The 13,960-nt window shown below is 43.7% G+C and overlaps 1 protein-coding gene across 1 annotated transcript in view; it reads left to right on the plus strand.

Annotated features, from left to right (window-relative positions):
• The window catches only part of MALRD1 (MAM and LDL receptor class A domain containing 1), a 2,333,045-nt gene that overhangs the window by 1,830,802 nt on the left and 488,283 nt on the right, over positions 1 to 13,960 (plus strand). Inside the window, exon 31 of the mRNA XM_086939858.1 lies at positions 3,284 to 3,409. Coding sequence (XP_086795984.1) covers positions 3,284 to 3,409 — 126 coding nt within the window. The remainder of the gene's footprint in view (positions 1 to 3,283; positions 3,410 to 13,960) is intronic.

Consider the following 13,960-nt stretch of genomic DNA (forward strand, 5'->3'; position numbering starts at 1 on the left):
GATTTTTCCAATTGCAAATATCCGAACAAAGAAGTCTAAATGTTGTTTACCAGGGAAATACCCATATTAAAATCAGTTTCTTAGACTGCAATTTTAAAGGTGCTCAATTCTGTGATAAAGTCTGTCAAAAAGTAGATAATAAAACAGTGAATATAAAACAATACAATAAACCGCCTTACCAATGAGACCGGTTTCAAAATACTGTTATTCATTGCTCCAACCTAAAACCGTAAAACAAAGATTTGTGTGTAGTGTTTTTGGATAGGAACAGTGCAAAAATGTGTTCTCTACTCCTGTTGGCATTCTCTTCCAAGTATACCAAACCTCTGACTGAGGCCCACACGAAGGTGAAAGGCACATTAGTGCTGTACTGCCACCTCCTTTGCCTATTGTGGGACTGTGGAGTCCTGCACCAGGCGGACATGTTTCTCTTTTTGGTAGCAACATTTCGGTCTCGCTACATTTGCAGCTCTCTCAGTGCTGAAAGAGACTTTCACAGAGACATTACAAACATGCCACTGGTCTCTATGCCCTCAAAGAGAGAGAGAAGAAGACCTCCTTTTGGGTAGTTGCAGGCAGATTGGACCAGAGAGAGGTGCAGAGTGGCAGGAAATCTAGGTATTTATTTAAGAAAACCACACAATCAATGTATTTCTTTTATTCTGGGAGGAACTACTGCACGTGGCATTGGATGGTGGTGTTATGTTTTCTTTTAATATTGCATTCCATGATTGTCCGCCATATCTTAGCAACCAGTTTTTCTGTTGGAATCCTGCTGTGGAAGCCCAAAGAGGAGCTTGCCTGTGGACCTGACAGGTTGACTGCTGGGGGTCGTTATGACTTGACAATAAACATATTCCACTAGAAACTGTGCCGTGTCATTCCAAAATTTGTGACGAGGATGGGATAGCCTGAACAGGACAAGTTCCAAGGAGCAACACGTCTGATTCTGTGAAATTGAGCTTTTTCTGCAAATATTGGAAACTTTGTGAAAATCGGTTTGCTGTGTTGGAGTTACCGAGACCCGGCTGTAAACTGTTTCTATTTCTTGTCTACAACGATGGTGAGATAACAGCGTGGTGAATTGAATGTATATTTAAATATGGGTTGTGCTGGCCAGACTGCGGGCATCATTACCGTTCATATTTTTAACGAATACAACTCACCAATGGCCTGCTAGTGCTTAGCAACGCCTCTGTTCCTGATCGTGGACCTGACAATCACTGGCGCCATCCAAGACAAGTCGGTTGAAGGAGGGAGGGCTGTTGTGACGTCTTGTGGTTCCTTGTTGAAGTTCCAGATCCGATGGCATGAGGACATGAGTCACGTGAGGAGACGTTGTGTATGCTGCGCAAATCACAAATCGTAGTGGGCGTGAAGGAGACATGACGCAGCGACTTTGTGCGTGCCGCCATTTTGATTTGGGAATATTTTGGGAGTACACTGAGAGTATACGGTTCCCAGAAAAGTTATTTAGTGTGCCAGCTTAATATTTTATCTGACCGGCAGGGGCATGTTGCAATTATATGTGACTGTGAGGTGGTAAGAGCCGTTGTTGCCGTCTATTTTGCACCTGACATTGTGCAAGTCAGCGCGTTCAAGGTACTTTTTTTTCATTGTGTTGTACTATTTCTGGCAGTCATTTCATTTTGATTGTGGTGAGGTGGATTCCACAACAGTATTTTGTACCAACATCAGTGACAGGCACACTGTCTGTCATACAGTTGACTGGAATTATTTGTTTGAACTAAATAGAATTGCTAACTGTGTGAAAGTGTATAACACTTTGGGATGTAAACAAGAAATGTATAGTAATTTGGTGTAATCAATCATTAACTTTTGTTAGTATCTTAGCCAACCATGACTTCTCAGTCCATACCTCCTCCTCCAACATTTTTACAAGAACCTAGTCCTACTTGTATGGAATGGGAGGACTGGAGAGATTCATTTATAACTTACCTTGAGGCCACAGGTGGGGATGTATTCATTGCAAAAAAGAAATTGGCTATTGTTAAGCACAGTTTGGGGGTTGAGGGTAGAAGAGTTTGGAATGCCTTACTAAATCCACATGTTGGGATAAGAAATGTGGATGCAGGCTCAGATGAAGAGGAGGAAGGTGTTTATGAGAATGCTATGTCAGCATTGGCTGAAAATTATGGAAAACAATTAAGCTTTGTGGTAGAGAGACATTCATCGTTTTCTCTTGCTAAAGTTCAGGGCGATAAGATTGGATCTCAGCGATGAGATTATTTATTAATTAGATTAATAGAACTAAAAACAATAAAATACAGGAGAAATTACTTGATCTTAAGGATCCTACCTTAGATAAAGCAATAGAAATAGCCAGACATATAGAAAATACATCTTTATATGTAAAGGAATTGGCTGGTTCAGTTTCCTAGATTGATACAGACCAGCATGAAGTGTGTGTAAATTCCAATAGGAAAGTTGGGTGACCCACACCAGAAGAGAATAAAATTGCAACTAAAAGTCAAGAGGGGACTCATAAAAGGTCATGTTTCAGGTGTGGTAGTACCAAGCACACCACTAAAGCCAGCCATTTCCTTGTTGTCAGCCATATCCTAACAAAGAGTTCTGCTGTTGGAATCCTGCTGTGGAAGCCAACAGAGGAGCTTGGCTGGGGAGCTGAGAGGTTGAATGCTGGGAGTCGTTTCGAATTGACAATAAACCTATTCCACTGAAAACTATGTCCTGTCATCCCAAAAGGTGGCAGAATGGCAAGTATTTTTTTTCTTCTATAAATTTCAAAGGGATGAGAGCAGGCAATGGGTGGCACGACGAGGCATCAGGTACATACTTGGAAAGTATCAGAGACAAACCAATGTGACCCGCTATCCCATTACCCTTTTATCTCCACACGGGTGAGTCAATGGCTTCGGTATGGGACCCATGGGATGGCCATCCACACAACATGCTATTCAAGATAGAGTGGCTGCCAATAATAGGGAGCAGTCAATCGAGGTCATTCAAGAGACACTAAAGACAACTTGAGCATCACTCAAATTGTCGTATGGGCTAACTTGGAACTCTGGACAAAAAGCAGCAGTAATATTAGGAACTGTTCAATCTGTTGTTTGTTTTCGTTGTCTCATATTTCAAATATTAATTATGCTATTTTGAATATATATTGCTGTTTCTTTTAAAGTTGTTAACACATATTTAAATCATAAGAAGCCACGTTTAGTCTTTAGGCACGTTTGGCTATTATACTGCTGCAAAATAAGATGCTTTTTGTGACCAACCCTTTCCTCTTGCCTTTCAGCCTTCAGAGAGTGCTTCAATGGTTCCCTATTTTGTGAATCAACTAATGTATGCATGCCAGTCTCCCAGCGCTGTGATGGTATCAGAGACTGCATTGATTTCAGCCTTGACGAATCCAGCTGCTCAGGTAGTCAATTTCGCATTAAACTATCATTTGCAGCCAAAATATACGGTGCTGTCATTCAAACCACAAACAGTAAACAATCCCTCAAGTGCCGCTTTTCACATTCCTGCCTGTGTGTGTGTGACAGAGATAAAGGGGGTCCAAGACAGCGTTTTATTTATATGTATTGCTTCTACAATTCATTTATTTTTTCGCGTATTTGTAAATCACACCATTTTTATAATGTGAGGACATGTGAGAAAACTGCCTTTCTGTATGTTTTCGTGAAAATGATGTATGAAGCTCAGATTAACATGGACTGATTACTGAATTAGGAGGCCGGCTTTACATTTAGACGCCTACAGATGCTGAAAAGTGAAACCCTCACCAAAATGGAAGCTCTTCATTTAGTGTGATTTCAGTGTTTACAGTGGTATTCATTTACCATTAAAACATAGTATTCATTTAGTAAGCATGAAGTCTAAGTAGTATGCCCACGAGCCGAAATATGCTAATGAGGGAATACTAGTTCTACTCAACTACCCTTCAAATACATGAGGAACACTTCAATTGATTGCTAAAAGAAGACTAGTAGTATTCTAGAAGAATAGTATTTGAAGCTTAGTAGTATTCTGTTAGGGTTTATTTGCAGCTCTTGTGCTATTTCAAGAGCAAAATGAAGGCTAGTCTCATTGATTGTGACCACTGTTTGAAGACTAGTGGTATTCTTTGTGAGCAATATCTGAATACTAACGGACCACTATTTGAAGACTAGTGATAATCTTTGTGAGCAATATATGAATACTAACGGACCACTATTTGAAGACTAGTGGTATTCTTTGTGAGCAATATCTGAATACTAACGGCAATGATTGTGAAGACTCAAGTAAGACTTGTAATTTAAAGTGAATGTTAATTGAACACTAGTTACATTCGCTCAGATTAATTTATAGTAATGTGATTGATTTGATTGCTTGCACAGGGCTTCTCTTAATGATGCCTTATGGGCCTTTCAGACTAAATTTTATTTGTTACATGTTTTCGGAGTGAATGATTATAATCTGCCTGTTACAAACTCATTAGTCATACATTCAGAAAACATTTTATGATGTGTACCTGGAACATGTGTTTTTTTTCAGACTACCCAGAAGGAACACTTGTGCAAAATTGAATTAGTCGCCAGATAAAAGCTCAACTGTTCTAACTCTACCTGTGTTGATTTTCACGCCTGTTTGGGTCTGTACTCTGCCATTAGGCAGGAATTTTGTCATTGCGCATGCCTCCTCCAATGCCTGTTTTCCTCGGGTCTGTAGTCTGCCATTAGGCAGTTTGTTATTGCATACCAGGGGGGTCATTAATAGGCCGTTTTGTTATATGCTCCTGGGGAGTCTGTTATGTTGGAATTTTAGAATTCCAAGGGCCCACTTCTGTTAGGCAGACTGCCCATTAATAATTTTCCTGCACCTGGGCTGTTGGGTCCTGGGCTGTAGCCCTATTTAAACGCAGGCTCTGCTTGTCCAAAGTGTAGGCTGACACCCAGCACCCCCATATCTGACCTCCGAATTACCCACTTACCTTTTGAAGGTTTTTCTGTCTGGTGTCATGGATTCCTATCAGGAGACTTACCAGGATGACCAGAGGGAGGAGGATCCCCTTAACGCCCTACCATGGGATGATTCCTTTTATGACGCAGTGGACAATTCCATAGCCGCGGAGGCATTGGCGCCGTTAGAGGATCGCCTGACACGTAAGACTGATAAGGCTTGTGAGCTATTGGCCAAAGTTGCGCTATTTGTGCCAAACCCTACACCAGGGAATGCCATGACAGATGCCCAGCCCCCCACCTTCTAAGCAACCCAGCGACTCGGGCGTCGACACCAATGCGTTCAATTGCCTTAAGCAGGTATTCCTGGATAGTTCTCAGATGCCCACAACCCCTGTTGCAGCAACCCCTGCTTCAGCATCACCTGCTACCCAGGGGACAGCTGATCAGGGTGGAGCGGATGATCAAGAGGACACTGCTATATAAAACTTTATAAATAGAAAAATAATAACCTTACCTCCAGTAAGTCCCACACAGCGAGAGTGCCAAGAGGTCCTAGGAGGCCATGCCCCCTTTCTCCACCACTCCGCAAACGTGGCTCCTGGCACACTACTGGTTGGGTATGAAGTCCACTTTACTCCTGAGGGACCTTTGGAGGCTAAGAAGCCCTCCTTGTACCTCCTGTAAGTCCTACACAGCAGGTTTCCTGAGAGCTGGTTGGAGGTCCATCCCCCTTTCTCCACGACTCTGCAAACGCCATTACTGCTTAAAAAACTATAGACATTCGCTGAAAAAAATAAAGGTTACAGGGCGTTATAGCTAGGAAATGGAGATTGAAAAAACGTTAGTAGTTCAATGGAAAAATCAAAGGTCACAGGGACGTTTTAGCTAGGCTCAGGTTTCACTTGAACCAAACCAGTGAAATTCAGCTGTTATAGTTAGCTGTGCTAACTATAACTTACGCCCCCGCAATGCACCACCTATGACCTCATGTATTACATCACTCATAACATGGTCAGTGACATCACTGATGACATCATCCACAAAATCTCTAACGCATCCACTCACATCCCCATAGAACCTTTCATACCCCCACTCCCACATGATAATTCACAAACACATTTACAGACCCATACCACTACTTACACACCCACTCACAAATTCATATATCTACACACACATCCACTCACCCATGCAGCGACGCATACACCCACTCATTCATACAGCCACTAATATATTCACTCATACACCCATATTATCCCCCACACACTGGGTTAGTCAACTGTAGAGGTATTGAAACCTACTCACACACCCATACAGTCAAACACACAGCCACTTACTCACCCATACAATTACACCCCCCCCCACTTCATATGCATACATATACTAACAGGGACTCACTCAAATACAGATGCTGACACAAGCACACACTCACCCATACAGCCACTTACATACCCCACTGCTCACCTATACTGCCCTTTACATACCCTGGTACTCACCCATATACCACTGGCACATCCATTCACTCATCCACACACACACTCACCCATACAGCCCCTCACACATGCATTCACTAACCCATACAGCTACTGACTCACCCACTCATTCATCAATAGAGGCAGTCGCACACCCCCTCACCCAGACAGGTACTCAGACAACTAATCAATCACCCATACAGCCACTCATGTACCCACTCACACACCCATACAACCACTTAGACAACAACTGACAGACTTATGAAGTCAATCACACACTCATTGAAACATCCAGACAGGCACTCATACACCCAGCAATTCACCATATACACCTTGGTATTTATATTTAACACTTAGGGGGTCATTAGGATGACGGGCGAACTTTGTCCATCCGCCATCCTGTCGGTATGCGGGACCGCACGCCATAAGGGCAGGGGTCCCGGGTTTGGTATTAGGATGTGCCTGCCACAGTGGCGGGCACATCCTGCATGTAAAGCATTGTGGCGGGCGGTGCTCTCAGCACCGCCCGCCACAATGCTTTATTGGCACTTTCACATTTGCAATTACAATGCGGCAGGCACCGTGCGGTGCCTGACGCTTTGTAAATGCAAATGAAGGGGGTACCACAGGTACCCCCGTGTGCACCCCCTACTCTCCTTCACTCTGGGGGCCCGCAGAGTGAAGTCCGCCTGCCTTTCCCGCCACGGAAAGGCATTGCCTAAAGCACATGATAATATGGCTGGCGGTGTCTGATAGACACCTCCACCATATTATTCCTTTTCCGCCCCGGCCGCAAGGCGACAGGGGCGGAGAAGCGGAGGACGATCTTTCAGTCCGCCGAGGTACTCCCCGCCATACTAATATGGCGGGGGGAGCGAGAGTGGATGGCCGGCAGATTCCTAATGACCCCCTTAGACTCTATAAAAACAGTCAGTCACTGGATGATGTCATGAGTCTTGCCGCTGATGGTGTAAATAATTTGTTCTGTGAGTGAGGTATCAGTTTTTTGCTGATGGTGCTATGTAGTACTGAAAGTGGCTGAGTGATGCTCTCTTAGGGTGTTATAGTGAGTGAGTTAGTTGATCAATGGATGTTGTGATGTAGTATGAGTGATAAGTGAGTGGAATATGCCACTAGCATGACTAAGTGTGAAGGTTGGGGATGAATGATGTGAACAGGTTGTTGTGTGAATGAGTTCTAATGAATGGGTATTTTAGAAGACTGATGTTAAGTGAATTTTCTAAACAATTAGCTTTGCAAATGGCAGATGTGAGTGTGAGGATAAGTGATCCAGCCTGAAGTGGAGTTATGGCACAAGTGTCTCTGCGCAAATAGATGACTTGGTAATTAGGTTATAAATTGTATTGTATGGTGAATAGTAAGCAATGGTACATGGATTGTACTGAGTAGATTGTAAGTCTATGCAGGAGGTATGACTATTTAAACAGTGAGAGTGAGCAGTGTCACAACTATACAAATGTTGATCTAGTGGTGTGTGCAACAGAAGCCTTGTAACTTCAGGGAATAGTGAGTGAAGGGTGAGTAAGAGGGTATGGTAAATGCTTCTGGTGTTACAAAAATAAGTGGCTAACTGGTGTGGGGGGGAAAGGTGGTGTTGGCTGGATGTTAAAATGTAGTCATAGCATCTTAATTGTTACTGAGTGATACTAGTAATAATCAGTGTCAAGAAGCGTAGTGGTATTATGAGTGGCCCGGGCAGTAGCGGTCGGCAGTAGGTGTTTCTATAGGGCGGTGACGTGGGCAGGAGGAGGGGCAGGGTGGGGGGAAATAATGTATGGATTACGGAGTTTTACAGGTAAGTAAACATTTAAATACATAAAACGAATTTCGTTGCGCGCACTGCATCACATTTGGTGATGCAGTGTGCGCAACGAAATTCGTTTTTTGTAATGGAAGCCTTTTCTTCTTTCGAAACACTGCTTTAACTGTGTATTGAAAAGTGTGGGAAGTGTAAAGTATTTTAATTGCAGCCAGATGCAACTTTTTTTCTAAAAATAATCATAAGGCCCATAAAAAATTGTCATGACTTTACTTATTTTACAGGCCATCCTGTCACATACCCCTTTCATTCAATGCATTAATTATAATGTTTTTACGGTGAGGTGGCTGGTGGAATATCTTCAGGGTGGTTGCGCACAGAAACGTGTGAATATTTATTGAAGCTGAAGATGGTGAAGCCCGGAGCAGCAGGAGGTGCTTACTCGGTGTGCACAGAACATCAGAAGGTGTCAGACCTTGTAGAAGAGCAGAGAATATCAGGAGGCGAGCCATGCACAGCAAAACTGGCTGAGAATCAGGACACAGTAGCATATGGTGTTTACATTGGTGTCCCGTAAGTTCTTGCAGAGAAAAACCAAAGGGGATGATGGACGGAGCGTTGACAATACAAACACTCACCCCCAGTCAACTGATCTGGGTTTAATCCATCACCGTTCTTTAGCTCACTCCGCCACCCCAGTTCAGACATGGCCATATGCAAATCAGTCTGACCCTGTGCCTCATGGGAACAGTCCAGCCCGAACTGCCAAGCCATGTCTTCCCTGGACCGGAATCAAGCTTCCCAGGACCGGTTTCTGGCATTACAGCCGTCTTCAGCCGGGCTTGCCTGAATCCAGTGGCAAAGTGAGCAAGGGACTCACGTCTGAGCATACCCTGCCAACTTAGTGTGAACAAAAAATAATTAAAGGGGATGATGGACGGAGCGTTGACAATACAAACAGTCCCCCCCAGTCAACTTATCTGGGTTTAATCCATCACCGTTCTTTAGCTCACTCCGCCACCCAAGTTCAGACATGGCCATATGCAAAACAGTCTGACCCTGTGCCTAATGGGAACAGTCCAGCCCGAACTGCCAAGCAATGTCTTCCCTGGACCGGAATCAAGCTTCCCAGGACCGGTTTCTGGCATTACAGCCGTCTTCAGCCGGGCTTGCCTGAATCCAGTGGCAAAGTGAGCAAAGGACTCGCATCTGAGCATACCCTGCCAACTTAGGGCGAACAAACAAAAACCAAAGGGGATGATGGACGGAGAGTTGACAATACAAATTGATTTGATTTGCTCGAACGCTCCGTCCATCATCCCCTTTTGTACCGTAAGTTCTTGCAGCATAGTCGGTGGATCAGTGTGTGAATATCCTTTGATACCCAATCACTGCCCCAGGCACCACCGTTAACCGACTAGACAATGGCCGAGACCAGTGACACACAGGAAAATTCATGTTGTTTGTGGCTTGAGTTTCAAGGAGCTATTTAAACAATGGGGCTTATTTACAAGCCCATTGCGCCACTTTTTCGTCATTTTTTCCAAGTTAAAAATAACGCAAAAGTGATGCAAGGGGCTTGTAAATCTGCCCCAATATCTCTAAGAGCATTTATTGATTTCTATATGTTATTTTAAATAGATAAATACAACGTTGAAGCTACGTAGTACACTTTAATTGTTTAAATATGGCAGAAATTTAAGAGCCGCATCTACTGGTATATAGATTGAAAAATACATAGACAATGGGTATTCTTTTGAAACCAGGTCTTCACATTTTAGCACCGCAAACGAGAGTGGCGGGCTTCCCTCCTTTGGAAAAAAAGTGCAGCGTCTGCAGATAACGAGTGCATGGAGGCAGCAAAAATCACACCCGCCTCGCTTGCCTTCTCCAATGCAAAGGTAGGCGAGCCTACAAATTAATCGCAAGTCCTGTTCCGGGTTGGCTCAGGCTGTAAAAGCACCACAATCAAAATTTGGTATGTTATGATGCAAAAAATATCATGTTACAATAAAATAAAGGTGTGACAGGCAGTGTGTGTCCCGGTGCATTGAAGTGCGCTGCGGGTAACTTGCTGCTCCAGCCTACCAACTCCCTGCAGCATATGCACCATGGCAATCAAACGTGTGTGTCCTCTGAGCTACAGCGCTACTTGTGCTCTTGGCACAGCTAGGGGGCAAACAAACTATTGAGCTGATAGGGTAAAGCGGTACGCCAGCCCACAGCAATGCGCAGTGTGTATTGTGGGGTCCCTCTCTAGCACAATCGGATCTTTTTGAGCCTGCTTTTTCCATGGTGTAACAAACCACAAAAAAACATCTCCTTTACTCTGCTCAGGAATCAACTAGTGTACCATGTCTGCCTTATTACCGAGAAATGGGAGAGGGGGCCTTAAGGCCAGAGCGGCTGACTTTGAACAGGGTTTTAGTCTCAGCAATGATGCTTCTGTGATTCTGGGCAAGTTACAATCTCCCCGTGCCTCCCATGAAATGAACGTGTCCTTGTGTAATATAACTGGTGCTCATGTAAAGCACTCCAGTACCTTCGGGTCTATATAAATCTGCACACACAAAAAAATATGCACTTCAGAGCTCTGAGATTTTCAGATCCCATGAAACAGGATCTAGACATTCATTTAGTTAAGATTTCTCCTTTGTATTCCAGTGCTTATAAGTCGGAATTTAATACACCGAACTACAAGCACCAGAATGCAAAGGAAAAATCTGTACTGGATATACCAACATTGTTCCAAAAGGCAAGAAATTCAAGGCAAGACCCCACGTTCTCCAGCACCTGCACAGAAAAAAAAACATTCTAGGTATATGCACATATTTCATATGGGAAGTTTGCAAACAAACTGGTATAGACTATGCAATGCCGTGCAAAAGTAAAGAATTTTAGCTAAAGAAATAGCATTGTAATACCAGATTCTCAACATTCTATCATTCAATTTGAAGCTGCAAAACACCGCACTCCAGAATAGAAATTATTGTATGATGATAACTTCTTTTTCTGATGATAAATGAACTCAGGAATGAGGCTACGGGGGAAAAGAAATAAGACCAGAGATAGGCCAGAGAAAGAAGGCAGAGGGAAAGTTAGGGTAGAGAGACTGCCCGTTAGAGTGACTAGACATACATGTGCAGGAAGGCAGCCAGGGCCGGTCTGGGTATGCAAACCTGCCCTGGCAAATAAGTCAGACTGGCCAGGGGTGGGGGTAGGTTTGGAGGGGAATGGGGTGCTGACAACGCACCTCACCCGTCGCCCGCAGCCTCCACCACCCACACCCCCATCCCCTGGCTGCCCTGCCTTCCACTACTCGCTCGCCTCTCAGGGCTGAAACGCAGCTGGTAAGCTTGTCCAGTGGGTGGATAAGGATAACTAACTGTTGTGACGGCCATAAGAATCGTAGGTTCATCCTTCTGGGTCGGGAGAAACCAGTAACGCTGAAAAAGAGATCTTATCTGTGCATGTGCATACGTTATTGGCGTGACAGTAGACAGTGCATGGTAATTTGTAAAAGCATACATGAGAGTCCCAAAGTCTTGCTCGGAAGCCTGTGACTGGTCCTGCTGTGTGAAGAGGGGGGTGGTGGCATTGCTGTGTGCTCCTGAGCCCATCTCATAATTTTTTGCTGCACCACAGACACCCCAGCCGCTCTATCACCAGACACCCCCATCCCCTGTATCACCAGACACCCCGCCCCTTTACCACCAGACATCCCCAGCCCCTCTATCACCAGCCCCTTTGTGACCAGACACCCCTGCCCTTGTCCAGTTTATTTAACAAACTTTATTGAACACATGAGAGTAACAAGAAGACAGTAAACCTAATTTATTCAAACGTAGCGAAAATCTGAACTTATCATGTAAAAGAATATTAAAAGAATGTTGGCTCGGAGTCTGGAAATGAGAAGTTCTGACTTTAGAAGGATGTATTATAATGTTCAATGGTGCTGCCACTGTTTACAATACTTATACAATAAGGAAGGATGTGGCAAAACGGCCAGGTTCTATGTTTCCATTCTCGGATCAACATCCTGTGATTTTGGGAAAATTACCTAATCGAGCCTTGTATACAAAAATGAACGTGTTCGTGAGTTACCGGTGCTTTTGTAAATCCCTTAAATACCTTCGGGTTGACATAGTACAATACAAAACTGCAAAAAATAATAATATTGAATCTATACACAACTGTTCTGTTCTCTTTATGAAAGTCAATTATTCCCCCCACCCATGTGTCTCATGTGCAGCTGTGGGACCGGCTGGGCAGTGGCATTGTCTGGAGTCTTGTCTCCAGCACCTCGAGTTTTTCATAGGTCTTTAAAGACCATTTGCATAATTGCATACCTTTGTAAACTGGTTACTGAGACTTCATTTTTGATTCATGTTCCAGTACCCCCTGGAACCTTTGCTCTGCCTATACCTTACATTTGTATTTTAGATTTACTGCCATAGTGTGAGAATGCATTTCATCAAAAAGAATATAAAGTAGGGTTGCCAGCACGACCCTCCCTGACCCCCAGTCCGGTCCCCACATGCAAACTCTACCCTGCACGACTCTACAGCATTACCCTAAGACACTACCCTACACTACACAAACACCACAGCACTACCTTAAACCCTAAAACACTACCCCAGCACGACCCTCTCCTGACCCCTAGTCCGGTCTCCACACTTAAACACTACACTGCACAACCCCCCAGCACTACCCTAAACCATAAAACACTATCCTACACTACAGAAACACCACAACACTACCCTAAACCCTAAAACACTACCCCCAGCATGACCCTACACTACACAAACACAACAACACTACCCTAAACCCTAAAACACTACCCCCAGCACCACCCTTCCCAGACCTCCAGTCCGGTACCCACACTCAAACACTACCCTGCATGACCCCCGATCACTACCCTACACCCTAAAACAGTGCCCGACACTACACAAACACCACAACACTACCCTAAACCCTAAAACACTACCCCCAGCACGACCCTCCCCAACCCCTAGTCCTGTCCCTACACTCAATCACTACCCTACATGATCCCCCAGCACTACCATAAACCTAAAACACTACCCAATACTACACAAACACAACAATAAATAAGGCATGAAAATAGTATATTAAATAAGGCACCGATCTACCATTCAGCATGCAGCTTGAATAGAATATTAATAGTAGTCTGGGCAAAGTCCAGTAGTATTCAAATTGTCTGTGTTCACTAAATGTTCTGCATTGTATATAAAGACTTTGTGATTACAAATAAGTATGTACTTAGTATTCTGTTAGTATTCAAGAAGTACCACTCACATATCAGTAGTCTTCATGCACTAGCCTTCCCAAAAAGAACACTATTGAATGCTACAATTGGCATAAACTAGTCTTCGAATGCGATAAAAAGACAGGTTTACCACTAAATGTAGTATTCCACTTCGGTAAGGGAAGGCCCATTCACGCTCGGGTGTGGCCTTGATGCCCTGTAGGAAAATACCTTCACTCCAACTTGCACATCGAAGCTGAAGGTAATTTGAGGGTGATCTGTATAGTCATATGAGGTATAGTTATTGAAATTTAGCGATTGGTAAAAATGTGATTTGCAAGGAAACGCTCTCTATATAGTCTGATATATATGCATTCCGCTTCGATGACAAAATAATTCTAACAAACCTGTCTGCACCGGATGCACAGTCATATTAAAGTTATTTGAATTGATTGATTTTGCTGAAATTATTAAAAACAGTCAAAAAGTATGTTGTATATAACAGCAGCAG

The sequence above is a fragment of the Lissotriton vulgaris genome, chromosome 10 (assembly GCF_964263255.1).
Source record: "Lissotriton vulgaris chromosome 10, aLisVul1.2, whole genome shotgun sequence".
NCBI lineage: Eukaryota > Metazoa > Chordata > Amphibia > Caudata > Salamandridae > Lissotriton > Lissotriton vulgaris.